The following is a 20,225-nucleotide window of genomic DNA, read 5'->3' as shown; positions in this document are numbered from 1 at the left end:
GATTCCCGGACAGTCACGTGTGGAAAGAGCGCGCGAGCGGGACGTGCAAACCGATCCTCATATATATGTATAAATTAATCTTCCGTGATGGTGCAAAGGAGTTGGTGGGCGCGAGATCGGGTGGGATTTGGGGGCCCCGGAGAGAAGGGACGCCCACCCTGCAAGCACCCAGGAAGCTGGCTATGATTCCCTCCCCCCCCCCAATTAAAACTAGCCTTGCTTGCCCGGTTTTCCCCGCTTCGCTTCCTCCAAACTACATCTTCAGAAAAAAAAATACATTCTATGTGTTTTTATCACGTGCGTACACGCAGGACTTTTAAGTGCCCAGCTCCAGAAGGTTTCTCCAACCTGGGGCTGCCCAAATCTTCAGACCATTGGCTGTCCGGTGTATTCAATTAAAAGGAAGCAGCAGGTCAAACCTTGCGAGGGCATTGCCATCGACTGACTTGTTTAGTGACTGCTTCGTTTACTGACCTTTGGGGGGCAATGATGAAAAAGTAACTTTGTGACCAAACTTCATATTGACAACCTTCAAGGATGGTAGAGTGAGTCTTTGTACAGGTAGTCCTCAACTTATAACAGTCCATTTAGTGACCCTTTGAGGTTACAACAGCATTAAAAAAAGGGACTTATGGCCATTTTTCACACTTACGACCGTTGCAGCATCCCCATGGCCAGAGGATCAAAATTCAGAGGCTTGGCAACTGACTCATATTTATGACGGTTGCAGTGTCCCTGGGTCACATAATCACCTTTTGCAACCTTCTGATAAGCAAAGTCAATGGGGAAGCCAGATTCACTTAACAGCCATGTTAGTAATTTAACAACTGCAGTGATTCACTTAACAACGGTAGTGAGAAAGATCATAAAATGGGGCAAAATTAACAAATATTTCACTTAGCAACAAAAATGTGTCGTCGCCAATCGAGAACTACCTGTACGTGGTGCTACTACTACTACTGGTTACTTAGGAGTCCCCCATGTAGGAAAATGGAAGAGGGGCTAATAGATTTTTAATTTTATTTATCTATTGGTATACCACCTTTAATGGCTCAGTGGCTAAGACGCTGAGTTTGTCGATCAGAAAGGTCAGCGGTTCGAATCCCTTGTGCCATGTAACGGAGTGAGCTCCCATGACTTGTCCCAGCTTCTGCCAACCTAGCAGTTCGAAAGCACGTAAAAGTGCAAGTAGATAAATAGGAACCACCTTTGGTGGGAAGGGAACATGTCTCAACCAAAAGATTCACCATCACTGATCTAGGCTATTGTTGATCAACGGTTCTCCAACCTACCCGGGGAGCTACACCTTCCCCACCCTGTCTTAGATCCCCCTTCGTGATATTCTTGATCCAGAAGCTCCATGACTTGGAGAGCGTTCCGTCTTTCTAAGAAGAAATAATCCAGACGCCTTCAGAAAATATGGTGTTAGTCAGCCTCTTCATTCATGCACGATCTCTGTTGAGGTGGAGGCCCCCGGGTGCTATGGCAACACAAGTAATAATTAACTTTAGGAGCCGCTCAGCTCTTGAACTTCCACGGTACATGGGCTTAGGCCCCCAGCCCCTTTGATTCTGCCTTCCTTACAGATGTTTGCTGATGTGAGCTCCCCTCCCCTCCCTCCCCCGATGCAGAGAATTAGACCCACCCAGTGAGTTCTCTTAAAGGTGAGCTTTGTTTTCCATCTCCATTTAACTAAAACAAATTAATGATTTTCCTCCTTGCCACTATGGGGCTTTAATAAATTTGTTTTTAAAGGCTCTTCTATATACTCTGCTTACATTTTTAATATTAAGAACGTGGTCATTAAAAAAGGTGACAATACACAAGATACGAGGGAGGGAGGGGCTGTGCCTCCGCCAGTGGATGGGGGGGGGGGAGGGAGCAATATTGAAAAGACTCAGGTCACAGAAATAAATGTATTTGAAATATCATTGTAATTGTTGATATCTTAGAAAGTGGCAAAAGAGATGATTGACTATATGGTTGATACAATGTATAACAAGATGCTGTTTATGCTTATCTTTTATCTTTTGTTTTTGTTTTTTCTCTGTAAAAGTTGAGGTTTGGAGAGACTTCTACCTTTAGCACGATGGAGCTGCCAAAAGTTTTTGTACATCCACCTACCCTTTCCTATAAATGTTTAAAAACCAATAAAATTCTTTAAAAAAAAAAAGAACGCGGTCATTAACTCTCCAGGGAAAATCCAGAAGCAAAAAGTTCATTTTTTTAAAAAAAATTATTTTTTGCTTCATAGACATGCGAGCGCTAAAGCCGGAGAAAAGAGAATGAACATCACGGGGCCATAATGTTGATTCCCCAGTGTTGATTCCCGGCCGCTTAATAGAAAATAAATGTCGCAGCCAACCCCGGGCATCTGTTATCAAGGCAGGAGGTGCTGATCTTAGGCCAGCTTGAGCTCTTAAGATCCACTTCCAATTGAGTGAGAAGAAACAGCAGCTGAAGGGTTGGGTGCACAGTGCAGATCCAGGGATCTGGCGGTTTTTGACGGGAAGCAGGCGAATGCATGGAAGGGTTTTCTCTCCGCCAGGACCGGTTCATACCACCAGTAGCTCCCCCACGTTTCGGAGGAACCCCCTGGCACGATGATGTCTTAAGAACACGGTCCCATTTGGCGTGCCTTCCTCCCAGTTCTCCACTGCTGTGCCACTTTTCTATCTTGCCATGAAGCTTTTTTTTTCTTCTTTTTTTGCAAACACAGACTTTTTTTTATTTTTGGTTACAAATTTTAAATTCTTTTTGTAAATAAAAATGTTGTCCGGGTTTTTTCCCCTTTTTACATTCCCGCATATACATACTGTGTTTTTTCGGAGTATAGGAAGCACCGGAGTAGAAGACGCACCAAGATTTTGAAGAGGCAAATTTTAAAAAAAAAGTTTTTGCACTCTGCAAACCTCCCCAAAACAGCCCATTTTTTGCGAAAATGGGCCCGTTTTTTGTCAAAAAAACCCCGGCACGCATAGCCTTTAGGAGGCTTATAGAGTGCTTCTGGGGGATGGGGGGGGGGCAAAACGAGCAAAAACGGCTGTTTTGGCTGCGACAATGTCCTGCAACGCTCTGCCAGTGAAAATGGGCTCCTGAGGTCCGTTTTCAACGACAACGGCCTCCTGCAACCCTCCTCTAGTGGAAATGAACAGTCTCCAGCTCAGTGGTGGGTTCCGGATCCCAGTGCAAGCAACATGGTGCAACGGGCCCCAGCGTCCACCGCAGCACCCGCATGCGTCCTTATCACCTGCAATGCTGCGCAATGCCCCAGTGGCTCGGTAGAGTGTCGCGCAGGCACCATACACTCGGTGTGTGTGCGCGGAAGTGCTGAAGAGCTCAAATACAGGTAAGAATAGCAGGCGGGCAGGTGGGGCCTCCGGAGCATCATACCGGAACGGTACCCGGTGCTCCCGGCAGGCACCGGTATGCCTGTACCGCCCTCAACCCACCACTGTTCCAGCTGTTCATCTGCCTCACTAATGTCTGACTCCGAAGGTAGCTGATAACTGTCAGACGTCCCTGGCCCCCTCTCTGCCTCCGACACAGAGCCCTCATCAGAGCCTTCCCCAGACTCCAGGACTGGCCCAGGTTCCTCCCCAACCTCCTCACTGTCTGAATCTGCTGCCAGCTCCGTTGGCCACTGGCAGTGAAACAACAGCTTCTTGGATGAGAAGCGAAATGTCTTCAAGGAAGAAGTAAACCAAGGAAGTCCAGTTGCCTTTTGAAAAAGCAATTTGGCGACAACCATGACCTGAATGATTGAGGACCTCCGTAGACATGACAATCACAAACCTTTATGGCTCCAGGTTGGCAGGAAGGAACTCAACAATATTCCCAACAATATTTGCCGGCGGTGGACGCATTTAGTCCAATTTATCTAGAGGGCACCCCCGCTTTCGGAAAGGTGCTAATTGGGAACCGGTGTGCAAAATTAGTGTAGCGGTGAATCCAAATGGCAATTTACATGATGAGTTGAGATGCTTTGAACCAACCATTACTCATTAGCAAGCGGCGGGGAGGTTTTCATTGCAGGAAGATAAGAGACAACGGGAATAAAGAGCTGTCCCCATTTTTTTATATGCAAAAAAAAAAAAAATTAAACATAATTAGTCCTTGGCGTGCAAAGAAGGGTATAAGACCAATTATGAGAAAAGCGTGGTTCAAGATAGATTCCCTGTCTTTATGGGAGTAAATCAAAAGCTTGTTTAAAAGCTTGAGTCATTAAAAGGAGTTCAATAAAAGGTGACAACTTTTCTTACGGTTGGGATGTTCCCATGTGGGGGGGGGGGCAGCCACACTTTCTCTGATTCTGAATAAAGCTTGCCAAAGAGCAATCGATCGTTGGTTTGCCCCAATCAAGGGTTTCGTAAAAGGTCAAAGAGAGGTGGAACATGCCCTTCCCTGGTTTAATTAAGGGCTCCGAACACCTTTGTTACGTCAGGCCGAGTTCCTTCAATTTGATCTCCACCAGAGGGGGTATTCAGCCAATTCTGACCGGTTCTGGCGAACTGGTAGTGGAAATTTTGAATAGTGGGGAGGGAATGGAGATTTTGCAGTATCGTTCCCCTGGAGTGGGGAGGGAATGGAGATTTTACAGTATTCAGCCAGTTCGGATCGGTTTGCCCAAACCGGTAGCAGAAATCGCGGGTGGGCCATGCTGGCAGTTCCACCCATCCAGTTCCGGTCAGGTGCAAAGGTGCAGAAACAAAGGACGACCTTGGCTTTCTAGAAAAGAATGTTGTTATGGCTACATGTCATCCAACTCCGTACAATCCCCCCTCCCATTTTCCCACAATAGAAAATGCATAGTAGAATAATAGAAAGTATGGCGGGCCAAAGATCGAACAGGAAAAATGGCTGCAGGCCTGACACACACACATTACTACTGGGAAAACCATAACTTTGACTATACAGATCTTTGTCAGCAAAGTGATGTCTCTTTTTAATATGCTGTCTAGGTTTGCCATAGCTTTCCTCCCAAGGAGCAAGCGGCTTTTAATCCCATGGCTGCAGTCATCCTACTGTGTAAGCTTCTGAATGCCCACCTCCCAGCTGCCTAACTTATGTGGTGTTTTTATTTTGCAGTTTGTTGCCTATGTTGTAAGGCAAAATGTGTGTAGGTTTATCTTACTACAAACAGCCTGGAGAGCTTCAGCTTTGCGGTGACTTAACATCTTTAATACAGGGACGTGGGGGCTCAGTGGCTAAGATGCTGAGCTTGTCAATCAGAAAAGTCGGCAGTTCAGCGGTTTGAATCCCTAGTGCCATGTAACGGAGTGAGCTCCCGTTACTTGTCCCAGCTTCTGCCAACCTAGCAATTTGAAAGCACGTAAAAATGCAAGTAGAAAAATAGGCACCACCTTTGGTGGGAAGGGAACAGCGTTCCGTGCGCCTTTGGCGTTTAGTCATGCCGGCCACATGACCATGGAGACGCCTTCGGACAGCGCTGGCTCTTCGGCTTTGAAACGGAGATGAGCGCCGCCCCCTAGAGTCAGGAACGGCTAGCACATATGTCCGAGGGTAGCCTTTACATCTTTAATAAATAAATACATAACCCAGCAGGAACAGATTGCTGTGTTTGATGCCTGGGGAAATCCACAGTCTTAAATTAAGAATAAGCAGGTGTACGTTTGTGGCTATCCTACAGGGAGAAGCACAAAGCAGAGGTCAGATTTGGTACACAACCTGAGTTTCACATAAAACAAAAGAAAAATATCTGAATTTCTACTTCCTACGACGCCAAAAATAAAAATGTGTTTGGAAATATGCAATCAGGCTTAGCAATACAGTGGGGGGATTAGATAGGAATCGAGGATTTCATTACGGGCTTCTGTGTCCTTGATTATCTCCCCTCCCTTGAAACTCGCCCAATTAAGAATACATTATTGTTGGAAATTCATTATGCAAAATCTTTTTAAGCCGATGCATAATCGGCACAGCGATACCTCCTTGCTTCCCGTTTGCAAAACTTTGAGGTTTTGAGCTTGCCAGGGCATTTCAGGAAAGAAATACTATACCTAATCTTACATATTATCCCAGCGGCCAGAATAACATACACACAAAAATGGAAAAAACAATACAGCACCGAACGAAGACAAGGTAATAAGGAAGGTTTTAGAATGCGTGGAGATGGATAAATTGTCTAAGGAAATTCAAGGAAAGGAGGAATCAGAATACTATTTAGTTTGGGGGAAACGGTACAAATGGTTAGATGACAGAAATAAGAACCCGGGAACTGTAAAATGTATAGTAGAAGAATTAGGATGCAGTGATAAGAGGATAGGAAAAATAATTTAAGACATGCAAACATACGAAAAAATATATACAATATAATAAAGGTAATATGATAGTCTGATACAAATGACTAAACATAAACAACTAAGCAAAGGAGTAAGAAACGAGGTGACTACAAATGCAAAATGAGAATGTATACAATGGGGAGTAACAATGACTGTAAAGATGCACCGAGAGGTATCTGCTGTAAGAAGGAACGCTCAGTTCCAGTGCTGTTTGTAAGTTATGTGTATGTTTTTGTTGATGTGTTTAAGTGTTTTAAAAAAAAATTTAAAATTAAAAAAAGAATACATTATTGTTGGAATTCATGATGCAAAACCTTTTTAAGCCGACGTATAATCGGCGCAGCAATACTTATTTGCTTCCCGTTTGCAAAACTTCGAGGTTTTGAGCTTGCCGGGAGCATTTCCATTCTGCAACCTGTTCTGAGAATGGCAACCCTTGTCATTCAACTTTTTTTTTTTAAGAAGCACCAGGTCACGGTGCTTGACTTGAAGTTGCCAGATGAATAGGCTCCTTTCTGTTAAAAAGAAGAAGGAGAAAAAAACGATTATAGAAAAAATGCCTGGGAACCCAGAATGGGTGCGATTGCCGACTGCCTGCCCCGGCTTTCCACAGGAGAACGGCAGTTTCCTCATAAATGTGCAGAATTTGGCAAGGATGGAGTAGTGGAACAAAAAAGCCCTTTGTCTCAGGGAAACGGCGAAGAAGCGCCGACACATGTCCCTCTGTGACTAACATGTCACTTAAGACCGGCCTAGCAAGACGCTTGACGGCAGAGATGCTAGGATTTGAACAGTGACTGATGGCAAAACCAGAAGGTGGGCCCGGATCCTTTAGAAAAGGCCCAAACTCTTCTTTTGTGTGGGTGTTCTCCTTGGTACGGCGCACGGGGCAATTCAAGATAAGCTCGGCGTCTGTCACTGCCATGGGGAGGTGTTGTACGTGTGCTCTTTGGCTCCCGAAGAAGACAGTCTGAGCCCTGAGCACAGGAGCAGACGGTCCTTTGGAATGGTTCTTCAAATAAGTGGCCCCAGGATGTTTGATCTGGCAGCATCAAATCAGCATTCCTGGCTTGTTCAGCTGCTGTAGAGATACAGATCCTGTTAGCAGGGAGATAAGAAGTCCTTTTCATCTCGGGAAAAGGAGGCGGAGGGAGAAAAGGAAGGTTTTGATTTGGATTGACCCAAACGAATCCACCTGGTTGCTCAAAACCTCCTAACTCTGTTGGACTAGTGGAGCAGCGCAGAAATATTGTTCCTGTATTTCCTGACCAACCTTTGCCAGTTCAAGATTTTGGCGGAGCTGGCAGCAGACTCAAACGATGAGGAGGTTGGGGAGGAACTTGGGCCACTTCTGGAGTCTGGGGATGCTCTGCGTCGGACGCAGAGATAGAGCCAGAGCCGTCCAAAATTTCCCAGCCACCAGAAAGGAAGCTGCCTTTGGAGGCTTGAGATAAGTGGGGAGGAAGAACATCTGGGGCCTGTTCCAGATGCGCGTATACTCAGAGCTGTTAGGAGAGGAGAACAATGGAGGACAAGGAGTCGACTCGGGAAGCAAGGCACACGTGGATGCTGAATAGTGTCACGATGTTAAAAAGTTTGCTAAGCCTGAACTGCCTAAATTGACACTCAAGAGTTAAACTAAGAAAGCTTTATTGCGCAGGTCATAAAACAAAATGTTATCTGAAAGTGATTTATTGCGCACGCGTTACACATTCCAAAATTCCTCTCTTCTTTGTTCGGCAGCCAACTTTGGCTGACGGAGCTTTCATTATCAAAATGTAACAATTAGTTATTTCTGTTTCATTTACTTTTATTATTTTATTATTAAAGTTTGTTTATTAATTAGAATATTTTAAAAGACTTATTTTTTCTCAATATCTCAAAAGATATGCGGAAGGGAATCAGCCACGGTCCATTGATCTCAGATTTCCCAGGGCATTTTTTTCCCCCTGACAAATAGCCCCTCCCTGGCTGGGGAATAAATAGAAGGAAAAGGGAGTGGTGGTCATAGGAGACAACAGTTTGGATTTCTGATGATTTGGCTCATCGTGTTCCATGCCTCAGAGATTGCTTGCCGGGACTTAATTTGCAGCCTTTTGTTTTGGCCTGGCAATTATCACAAGGAACTGATAAGGTCTCTTACTGCAGTTAACTCCTTGAAGGACTATTTCCTGGACTTTTCGGTGGGTGAATACCATTAATTCACCCGAGATAAATAAAGAGGGGGTTTTCTGCTAAAGCAGAATAGCTGGTTGGGGAATTCTGGGAGTTGAAATCTACTGGTCTTAAAGTGGCTATAATTGAAAATCATTGGTATAGACCAGGCCTGTCAAACTGGCAGCCTGAGGGCTGGATATGACCCCTGCAGGCCACCCCCACCCCACCTCCGCAAAGGCAGAAAACATTGTGCTCCGTCACCCTACAGCCTTCAATGGGAGTGGGTTTGACACCCCTGGTGTGGACACGTCTAGACCACATCAGCCGTACTGTAGAAGAGGGATCCCCAACCCACGGGCTACAGTCCACTATTGGGCTGCGAGCTCTTCAGAACTGGGCCACGGAAGCAGTGGGAGAGCACATGCCTGTATGCATTCCATCCCCACTTGCACAAGCAGTGGGTGAGCATGCTCCATTTGTGGTAGCGACGGGGGCGCATGCCCACTGTTTGCACAAATGGAGCTGTGCGCTCGCAATGCACTTACTGGATACTCACGCGAAATCAGCCCCTCTGCCCGCCTCCGCCCCCGCCAGTCCACAAAGCCAGAAAGGTGGTAGAACAAGTTTGATACAGTCATGAAAGTGACCAAGATCGAAAGCAAGATGCCGTTGGAGGTTTGCACCCATCCCTCCCCTAGAAAAAATGAAATGTCTTGGGAAATATTGAAAAGGCAGAATATTATATTTCCTTGAATAAGAAATGGAGAAACATGTTTTGAGGCAGGAAACAGACTCACTCTTAATAGCCCCCACCTTTGTCAATAGGCCATTAAAAGGCCTGAGCCAGACTACTCTACATAACAAAGGTATCCCCCTTCAGCTCCAGAGTGATGGGGTTAAGGCATGATAGTATTAGCCCTTTACCCATCTCACCACACCTGGGAAGAAGCAATGCTCAACCAAACTTGGACTCAAAGCACAGCCTAGAGAGTTGCCCCTGCATGGCCCCATGGGAGTCTGACAACCAATTAGAATGCAAGCTCAAGATCAAAGGTCAGAGAGGGCATAAAACCAGGGACTTTCAGCATCTCTCTCTCTTTTCTCTTCTTCACCCAACATCTGGAAGCATTTGATCCCCCTTTTCTTCTCAGGAGCTCAAGCCCTGTGATCCTGTCCACCATTAAACCATCTTTCCAAGCAGCTTCCATGTTTCCAGGGTCTTTTTCCTCACTTGGAACTGAACCCAGAAGGACATTTCTTCCAACCGTTTCAATTCCTGGCTTGTGCCCAAAACCACCTAGGTGACCTCTGTCTCAGTCCTAGGGTGAAGACAAGGGCGAGTCACTTCCAAAAAAAAAGCGTACAGACATGTCCAGGCAGTCGCCAGGAGTTAGGACTGACTTGACGGCATCAAAAAAAAAACAAAACCCAACAACTACAGAACAAATTAAAATATGGGCTGCAGATCATATTTAGAATTCTGGTGACATGTTTTGGATCCGTTTCAAAGCAGCTGCTCTGAAGATGCTACCTACCATTCCCTCTGCCTCCCCCAACCCAGGATACTTTGGGCTACAGCTGCTTTCCTTTGTCGTCTGTAAGAGACAAACTTTAAAAATTAGTGCTCGGCTGCAGCTTTCTAGGAGTGTTTAATGTTCTAACGCAGGTGTGTCAGACTCAATTTCATTGAGGGCCGCATCAGGGTTGTGTTTGACCTTGAGGTGGGGGCGGGGGCTGGGAGGCGTGGCCAGGTTGGGCGTGGCCAGCTCGACGTCACTCATATCAGGGGCATCTGTGGTGGAACCAGCGCTCTGCCTGTGGAAACAGAGTTTGGGAAAGCCATGCATTTTCACTGGCAGAGGGCTGCAGGAGGCTATCGCAGCCGAAAACGGAGCAGCCCTCCCGAGCTCCGTTTTCATTGGCAGAGGAACTGCAAACTGGTCTTTTGCTGTTTCCCGGGTGTTAGGGATGTAACCCTAGGCTTGGCTTGGCAATGTATATAAGCTATGATTACTTTACTTTTACTTTAAATGTTAGAGAGATGTAATTGGTTTGTTACCTCAAGCAGCCATAAGAGGGAGCCAGAATGGCTGTTAGCTCTCTGTTTTGTTAGACGTTGATCAGTGTATTTTGAGGTATTGTGTTGTTTGCCAATTTAACAAGGTTTTATCTGACTTGAGCACCGGAATCATCTGGAATAGAAAGATAAATCTAGGTAGAATGTTCATTTTAATTGCTGAGATCCTTCCAAGCAAAGACAATTGTAACTTTTTCCACGCTTCAAGATCTTTCTGTATCTTTTGCCACAACACTTCATAGTTATTTGAGAAAAGTTTTGTGTTTGATTCTGAAATTTGTATTCCTAAATATTTAACTTTAGAAACTATTTCAAAACCTGCTAAACTTACAAGTCTCTTTCTTTGAGTCTCTGTCATGTTTTTAACCATCATTTTCGTTTTGTTTTGATTTAGTCTAAACCCAGACACCATGCCAAATTCTATTATGATATTTTTCATCTGGATTATTGATTTCAAAGGATGTGAAAGGGTAACAACCAGATCATCGGCGAATGCTCTAGTTCTGTATTCCTTTTGCCTGATAGCTATGCCATCTAAGGATTTTGAGTCGCGAATTGCGTTCAACAAGACTTCCAAAGTTAAAATAAATAACAATGGGGATAATGGGCAACCTTGTCTTGTGCCTTTTTGTATCTCGAAAGTTGTTGACAAATTTCCATTAATAATAAGTTGTGCATTTTGTTGCTGATAAATTGCTCCAATCGCCTGCCGCAATCGTGGTCCCATATCCATCTTTTCCAAAGTCTTGGTTAGAAAGTTCCAATTCACTCGATCGAAGGCCTTCTCTGCATCCAAGAAAACCAGCACTGCAGAGATCTGCTTATTCTTATCAAGATAGTCAATTAAATCTATGAGTTGCCTTACATTCTCCTTCATATGTCTGCCTTCAATAAATCCTGCTTGATCATGATGAATAATCTCTTGAATAACCGGCATCAATCTGTTGGCTAATACTTTAGCAAATATTTTATAATCTGTGTTCAGAAGAGATATCGGCCTGTAATCCTCTGGTTTCTTAGGGCCCTCTTTATCTTTAGGTATCAATGAGATAAAAGCCGCTTTCCATGAGAGAGGTATTTTACCTCCTTGTTGTATATTACAAAATAGTTGTGTAAGATATTCAATCATTTCCAGTTGTAAAGTTTTATAATACATTGCAGTCAAACCATCAGTCCCTGGAGCCTTAGCTAATTTAAGTTGATTTATAACTAAAGTGATCTCATCAGCGGTTATAAGACGTTCCAAATTTGCCTTTTGAAGCACAGAAATTTTTGCAACCCTTTTTCCTTCCAAAAAATCATCTATTAACTTGTTCTGTATATTATCCTGTACATATAGCTTAGTATAATAGTCCACAAATGATTTTTTAATCAACTCTTGTTGATATACCATCTTCCCTCGAAACTCAATTTTATCAATAATTCTATCATTCATATTCCTTCTCAAAGTATATGCTAACCATCTACCAGGTTTATTAGCGTTGGCAAAGGTGTTATGTTTAGCAAATTGCAAATTGGTTGCTGTTTGTTCTGCTATAAGCATCTGAAATTGATCTTTCAACAGCTTTAGCGCCATCTGGAGCGCCTGGTCATTCGGGTTTATTATAAGCAGCTGTTCTTTACGTTTTATTTCATCTTCCAATTCCATTCTCCTTTTCTGTCTAATTTGTTTGTGTTTAAAGTTCATATGTATCAGGACCCCACGCATATAAGCTTTACTTGCATCCCAAACTATTTCAATGGGAGTGCCCTTATTCATATTAAAACTGAAAAATTCCTTCATGTGTTTTTTAAGTTCATCAACATTTTTTTCATATCTAAATAAATTTTCATTTACTCTCCAAGACCTTCTTGGCCTCATCCCTAATTCAATTTGTAACCACACCGGACTATGATCGCTAAGTGACCTGGCGAAAATCTTGGATTTCTTGGCTTTAGGAAGTAGATCCGGTGTTAACAAAAAGAAATCAATCCTTGAAAAGGATTTATGTCTATCTGAGTAGAAAGAAAAATCCATCTCATTTAGATGTTGTGTCCTCCAAACATCTTTTAATTTCAAATCGTCTTGTAAATCAAAAAAAGCCTTTGGTAATTTGGTAGTGAATTTCGTCTTTGTACTCTTGTCTATCTTTGGAGAAATCACTCCATTCCAGTCTCCCATTATTAGAATACTCTTAAAGTTCCAGTCTAAAATTTTTAAATGGAGCATCTTATAAAAACTTTCTTGGCATTGGTTAGGAGCATATATTCCTAGCACCAAAATGGAACCGAAGTCTGTATCAAATTGAATTGCTATATATCTACCAGCGTCATCTGCCTCTATAACTTTAGTTGAAAATCTTTTATTTATATATATCACCACACCATTTTTCTTTACCAAATCAGAGGCAGCATAAAATGTTCCCAGTTTTGAATTCACTAAGTACTTCTGGTCTTGCAGCCTAATATGAGTCTCTTGAAGGCAAACAACATCATTATTAAATTGCTTCAAATAATAAAATATTTTTTTCCTTTTTTGTGGAGAGTTCATTCCATTCACGTTCCAAGATAATAGCTTAAGCATCTTTAGATCTGGTCTGAAGCGCTGAAAGCATTTGCTGAAGATCTCTCTCCACAAAACCAATCTCCAGCCCTGCTCCTCCCATGGCTCCGGTTTGCTTCTTAGCTTCTTTCTTAGCACATTGTATTTGAGGGTCGACGCGCTTATGAGATTCTAACATTTGTCTAGTCGTGGATCTGGTAATACGTTGTTCGACAGGTTAAATAACCTACAGCTATTATTCTTATCACCTTTTAACACTTTAAACATTCATTTTTCCATATAAAAAATTAAAATATATGATCGGGATTGCTTTGCTTACCATCCCATACACCTGTTTTGTCTTACCTCCACCCTACTTCGCTTTCCTTTTCTCCCTCCCTCCCTCCCTCCCTCCCTTCTCTCACTTTCTTCCCTTCCTCTCCTTTCCCTTTCCTTCTTCCCTTTCCCCTCCCCTATTCCTCTCTACCTCTTCCCCTTCCTAACCTCTCTCCTCCTCTTCCTATCCCTCCCCATCTCTTTCCCCCTCCTTCCCTCTCTTCTGGACAAGAATGTTGGGCTTCCCCCCTTCCCCCCACCCCTTCCCCACAGCCAGCCCAGCCTCTCTGCGGGAGGCCCAAGACCCCCACCCGTCTCCTCCTAATAAGTGTGGCTCTGGAACAGGAGGCTGCTCCACCTGACAGGGTTTAATCCCAGAAATATCCAGCTAGTTAACTGCTGCTGCCAGCCCTTCGAGGTAGGCCAGGAAACCCGGCTGATGGAAAGTGTCTGCGTAACAGAAGGCTGGCTCGGTTCCCCTCGGAGTCAGGGAGGCATCCCGGGGACTCTGTTGTTATCACTCTCCCCCTTTCAGGCAGAACCATCGGGCAACCATTCGCTCAGGATGGCATAAGGGCTCCTGCCTTGGGCAGGGGGTTAGACTAGAAGACCTCCAAAGGCCCCTCCTGGCCCTAGCATTCTATGAAGTGAGGATCTCCTTCTGCCTGCAACGCCCTTGCTCAAGCAGGAGGCCCTAGACCGTTTCAGATAGGGGGCTGTCCAGTGATGGAGGATCAAGCCCCCTCAACCTCTGGAGGCAGAAGTTCTGTCCTACGGATTAAATTGTCCTCCCTGTCAGGAAGTTTCTCCTTAGTTCCAGGTTGCTTCTTCTCTTCCTGCCTTCAGGGGCTTTGGAGAACAAGGCACAATCCCCTCTTCTGTGGGGCAGCCCCTCAGGTACTGGAAGAAAGCTCTGTGGGCCTGGAGTCCTCCCCTCCGGTAGACCAGCCCTAGGGAGGGAGGGAGGGGGGGGGCGCCCTCTACCCCCATTGAGGAGGATTTGCACACAGCCGGCACAAGTGCAGCGGTTACCCTTCCCCTCTGCCACTTCCTGTGTGAACTTTCACATCGCAGCTTGTTTGTGGTCCTCAGTTGAGCCTGAGCTGCACCCAGCCCCCCCCTTCCCCCCTCCTCCAAAGCCCGGGGCCTGATCCTGTGGGTCCGTGCCCAGCCCAAGAAGCCCCAGGGAGACTTGGGGGTGGGGGATGGGGAGGAAAAGAAAATGGGGGGGGGGTTCCTTCGGAAATTCACCCCCAGTCCACATCAAGCAGTCCTCAACTTACAGCTGTTCGTTTAGTGACTGTCTGAAGTTGCAATGGCACTGCAAAAAAAAGGGGCTTGTGACGGTTTTTCACTTATGACTGTTCCGTCATCCCCGTGGTCTTCTAATCAAACTCTGGATGCTTGGCAACCGGCTCGTATTTATGACGATTCGGGGTCGCGCGATCCCCTTTTGCGACCTCCTGACGAGCAAAGTCCCAGGGGAAGCCTAGAATCACTTAACGACCGTGTTACTAACTTAAGAGCGGAAGTGATTCACTTAATAACTAGGGCAGGAAAGGCCGTAAAATCGGGCATAACTCAACAAGTCTCTTACTTAGCGACATAGGTTTTGGGCTCAATTGTCATAAATTGAGGACTATGGGTAGTAGATACAGCTAGTAACCAGGAGGCCTTACTTCGGGAGGCCCCCTGGGGAGGGATGGCTCTCTTTGCATGTGTGAATCTGTCTCAGTTTGCAGGCCCCCTTCCCCCTCGGCTGCTGCAGCTGAGACCACCTGCTGAAGACCCCTGAACAGACAAGGCCCCCTCCTGAGCCAAAGAGGTGCCGGCAGAGGCCTCTCCTTTCCTGCCAGGCCGCTTGGGGCCTTTGGGGTCAGGTGGTCTGCACTCTCACGCTTTTGCCCGGCTTTTGCCCGCCGTGTTTGCTCTTCTCAACCAAGTGGGTGTTTTGCTTGAGGAAATTCCCAAAGGGGGAAAGATGCCTCCTGGCATCCGAGGGAGACGGGGGGGGGGGGGGGTTTGCAGAGGTTGCTAAAGAGAGATGATGCACGGGGGACTTTCTCAGCCCCCTCCAGAGCGCAGTTCCTTCTGCAAAGTTTCTCAAACTGAAACCGCCGCCGCATGGGCTATTTGTAGCCGGTGCCTGTGATGCTACCAGTGGCTGCTTCTCAGGGTCACGGGGGGTGCCTCCCCAACCCCTCCCCCCGCCCCCCTGTCTGCTCTAAATAAAGCCCTGTGCAAAACCACCCTAGTTGCACTTGTCTGCCTCAAGAGAGCCGAGCCAGGGAGAGAATCCGAGGGTCTGCTTCTGCAGCCGCAGCTCTTCGGGATTGGCTCCGGCTGCAGCAGGGCCGGAGTTGCGCTTGGCCGTGAAGGGGGTTTAGAGCCACAAAGAGGACGAGGCCAACGGAGGCTGAAACCTAGGAAGGACGGTTGCAGGAATTGGGAAGGTCCACTTGAAGGAGGAAAAGGAGGAGGAGGAGGAGGGCAGGGATGGTCAACGTTTTCGGCACCAAGGGCCCAAAGCGGATCGTGCGCACGTGCGCATTCCCTGCAGCACCAGAAACCCAAAGAGCAGCTGGCCGGTGCACATGCCAGCCGATCTTCCGGTTTCGGCCTCCAAAGCAGCCATAAACAGCCCAAAAGAGGCATGCGCACGCCAGCCAGCTGGTCCTGGGGTTTCCGGCATGTGCATGTACACGGGCCAGCTGGTCTTTGTGCGTGCTAGAGCACCCCGAAACCCCAAGAGCAGCTGGCTGGCCTGTGCATGCCTCTTTTGGGGCTGTTTATGGCCAACCCAGAAGAGCAGCTGTCGATGGCACGCGTACCCCCAGGGAGGGATCTTGTGCCACCTCTGGCACGCGCGCATAGGTTCACCATTACGGGGGGTGGGGGTGGAGTGATCGCATCTTCCAATATCTGAGGGGCTGCCAAAGAGGGGAGGGGGTCATCCTGTTCTCCACAGCCCCCGAGGGCCGGACGAGAGGCAACGGATGGAAAGGAACCGAGGAGGGAAGCAACCTGGAACTGAGGAGGAATTTCCTGACAGCGAGAACGATTAAGCAGTGGAAGAGAAGTTGCCCCCAGAAGTCGCAGGTCCTCTGCATCACTGGAGGCTTTGGAGAAAAGGCAGGGCAGCTGCTTCACGGGGACTCTAGAAGGTCTCCTGCCGAGGTCCCTTCCAGCCGGGGAGTGGAGGCAAGGCTTTGGCCCAGGCGCTGAGGTTGCAGGGCAGCTGCGGGAGGCCAAAGACCCTTCTAGCCCTGCATTGAGGGCTCCTGCCAGAGGCGCCTGCAGAGCTGACCAGCAGCTGGACAAAAGCTGCTCTTCTTCTGGAACGCCCGGCTGCTTCTCCCCTATACCATTCAGGGAGGGAGGGGGGGGCAGTTCAGCAGTTTTCCACCGAGGGGCCAGGGGAGCCACGGGGCAGTTGCAGTTGGGAGGGGGAGGCCTGGGGGGTGAGTTTCTGGAAATCTACCTGGAATGACCAGGAGGGAGGAGGAGCTCCCAGTCCTCATTCTCTGGGCCTTCTCTGGCCTCAGCCACGGCCTGCTCCCCCTGAAGCCTCCCACGCATTCTGCAAAGAAGCAGAGGGTCTTCATTGAGGGACCGTTCAGAGTTACAATGGCACTAAATAAAAGTGACTTAGGACCACGTTTCACACTTACGACCGTTGTAGCATCCCCGCAGTCGCGTGATCCAAACCCGGGGGCTTGGCGACTGGCAGACACCAACGATGGTCACGTGATCCCCTTTTTGTGGCCTCCTGGCGAGCAAAGTCTGTGGGGAAGCCAGATTCACTTAACGACCGGGCTACTCACTTATTGACTGCAGTGATTCACTTAACAATTGAGCAGTGGTGGGTTGCTAATTTTTTTGCTACCAGTTCGGGTGTGCTCCCACCCACGCATGCAGAAGTGTCTGGCCGGGGGGGCGGACCCCCCTGCCCGCCACCGATCCAGGCCGAACCAGGAGCAACCCCCCAACCCCCCCGGAACTAAGGCAAAAGGGGCAAAGCTCACTTAACAAATGTCTCACTTAACGTTGGGCTCGACTGTGGTCGTCAGTCGCAAACTCCTTGCCGGTGGGCAGTTCCCAGTTGGCTTCTTGTAAACATTCGGGGTTTCAGCGCTGACAGTTTCAGCATGGCCAGATGTGGAGGAGGAAGGCCAGGGGTTCCAATCACAATCGAGGTAGCCAAAGAGACCCCCATGAACCCCCGGCTTTCCTTTCTGCTGGCAAAGGAGAAGACACACACACACACCCTGGATACTGTGCCAGTGTGGATGCCCCAGGGTGGGCTGGCAACGGAGGGAGGGCACGGGGGGGGGTTGCGCAGAGGAGGGGGCTGGAGGTGTCATCCCGGTCTCTCTCCGCAGGAGCGCAAGTCCTACAAGTGGAAGTGGTGGCTCTTCCTCTTCAACCTGCTGACCTTCCTGCTGGCCGTCTGCTGCTACTTCCGCCACAACCTGTACTGTGAGGCTGGAGGTGAGGCAGCCCCTGCCCCCCACCCCCTGGGCCCCCCTCCTTCAGACCCCCCCCTTTGCTCTCTGCTTCCCCTTCCCACGGCTGAAGCCTTTAGAGGGGGTGGGGGGGTGTCAGGCGAAGAAGAGGAATTCCGCTCCAGGGGCCTCCCAAGACGTCAAAACAATCCAACAGGCCACATAGTCCTATCGGCCTTTCGTTATTAGGCCGTTAAATCGGGACGGAGGCCATTTTGGAGGCATCCATCCTTTCACGGAGTGAGAGTGATTAAAGCCAGGAGACCTTTTGGGGGCCCAGAGACCCTCCTTGGGGGCCCACAGGTTTTATGGAGTGAAAAGCCCAGGCTCAGAAACTCAGCTTTAGGCCCCTGGAAGCCCCGCGGGGAGGTTTTTTGCGCATGGCCAGGAACTCTCTTGGCTGCCAGAAGGGAGGAGGTGCGGATGTTGAACGCAAGTGGTGGTCTTCCCGATGTGGACCAGGACGTCCTGGGCATGGTGGGTTTGGCAGCTTTCCCAGGATCCCCAGGCCAGCCAGGGCCAGACTAGAAGACCTCTGAGGCCCCTTCCAGCCTTAAGATGCCCTGTTCTGCCTCTGCTTCCTCTTGCAGTGTACACGGTTTTCGCCTTCCTGGAGTACCTGGTGGTCCTGTCCAACATGGCCTTCCACATGACCGCCTGGTGGGACTTTGGCAACAAGGAGCTGGTGGTCAGCTCCCAGCTGGAGGACAAGCGCTTCTAGCCAGCCAGGGACTGACCGGCCAGCTGGTGGAGGAACCTCTTCATGGGGGAGAAGGGGGGCAATGCTGCCGCTTTGGGAAGGAGGGGAGTTTGGGGAAGAAGGAGCCCCCCAGGAAATGACTCTCCCAGCCCCCCCCCCACTTGCTGCTCTCCAAAGGACGTTGGAAGCCACTGCCCACTGGGGAGGGGGGCATTTAGCCTCCGGGACGGAGGGGGCGGGGCCCCTCCCTTTCCTTGGGAAAGGCTCCCTCCGGGGGGAGTGGCATCTGGGCCCCTTCGGTTTCCCCCATTGGGATTTTTGCTGCCCACAAGGAAGGTGACAGCACGGTTGGGTCATGGAGGCGAAGCCGATGGGCAGGAGGGGCTGAGGTTCTTGAGACTGCCCCCTCCCCTCGGTGTTTAGCTTTGGTATGGATCTCCCCGCAGGCAGGGGGGAGGGGGGGCTGCGGTGGTCTGACAGTGTTGCCCTCCCGGCTTTGCCTCCTTTGCCTTCCAGAGGCAGGGAAGCTGGGGAAAGGGTCAAAGTGTGTGTTGTGTGTGTCCTCCCCCCCTCTAAGATGCAGATGAGGAGGATCGGGGGGGGGGGGGGGCTGCTGTGCGGTGGCTGCGTGGCCGAGACGGGCTTGCACCACCACCAAAGGAGAGGCTCTGCTGAACGGTTTGGGCCCAGGGGAGGCTGGACAAGGCCTGGGCTTCCTCTGAAGCCGGAAGGGGGGGTGGGACGGGAGATGGATTTGCCCCAGGAGAAGGGAGGCTGAGCTGAGGGGCTGCCCCACAGAGAAGGCGGGGAGGCTCCTGCGCGGTGGCAGAGTCGGTGGGCCCAACCCCAAAGGCCCCCTCTGAAGGCCTTCGGACAGTGGGACCCCGGGGCCCCCCTGCAGCGGCTCTATCTCCCCTTCCTCCCATCCCCCCGCAGAACCATTTGCCTCAACGGATCATGTCTCTTCATCTACTTTTTACTTTCCCCACAAAATAAAGCAAGGAGTATTTTTTTAAAAGGAGGGCTCCCTGGGTAGCTTTAGAGGAGGGGGTGCACCATCAGTTCCCTCCTCTCTCTCTCTCTCTCTCTCTCTCTCTCTCTCTCACACACACACACACACACACACATCTGGGGAAATGGATTGTTCTCCCCCCACTGGGGAGGAAACCTGGCTAGGGAATTCTGGGACTTGTGGTCCATCTCTCTTCAAACTTGCCCAGGCTGAGAAACCCTGGAGAAAAGGGTCCTTCTGGCCCCATGCAACTCTATCATTTGTGACAGGCTGGGGAATTCTGGGACTCAGAAGGCCTGGCTCAGGGGGCAACAAATCACAGGGAGCCCTTGACGTACAACGGTTCATTTAGTGACCGTTTGAAGTTACAAAGGCACTGAAAAAAGTGACTTATGACCACTTCTCACACTATGACCGTTGCAACATCCCCGTGGTCACATGATCAAAATTCGGACGCTTAGCAATTGGTTCATATTTATGACGGTCATAGTGTCCTGGGGTCACGTGATCCCCTTGTGTGACCTCCTCACAAGCAAAGTCAATGGGGAAGCCAGATTCACTTAATGCCCATGTCGCTAACTAAGCCACTGCAGTGATTCACTTAACAACTGTGGC

General features: G+C 48.5%; 1 protein-coding gene across 1 annotated transcript; it reads left to right on the top strand.

The window, feature by feature from the left end:
- Nucleotides 1–6,450: 6,450 nt before the first annotated feature.
- Nucleotides 6,451–19,595, top strand: LOC309395754 (uncharacterized protein; the record flags this gene model as incomplete). Its single annotated transcript, XM_081960288.1, has 4 exons — nt 6,451–6,483; nt 16,268–16,525; nt 17,776–17,884; nt 18,489–19,595. 4 exons carry the CDS (start codon nt 6,451–6,453, stop codon nt 18,617–18,619), a joined length of 531 nt encoding a protein of 176 aa, XP_081816414.1. The 3' UTR covers nt 18,620–19,595.
- Between the last annotated feature and the right edge of the window lie 630 nt (nt 19,596–20,225).

The sequence above is a fragment of the Natrix helvetica genome, assembly GCF_964273705.1.
Source record: "Natrix helvetica genome assembly, chromosome: 7".
In the NCBI taxonomy this organism is placed as follows: domain Eukaryota; kingdom Metazoa; phylum Chordata; class Lepidosauria; order Squamata; family Natricidae; genus Natrix; species Natrix helvetica.
The sequence above is the reverse complement of the archived record's forward strand: the minus strand, read 5'-3'. Positions and strand labels throughout refer to the sequence as shown.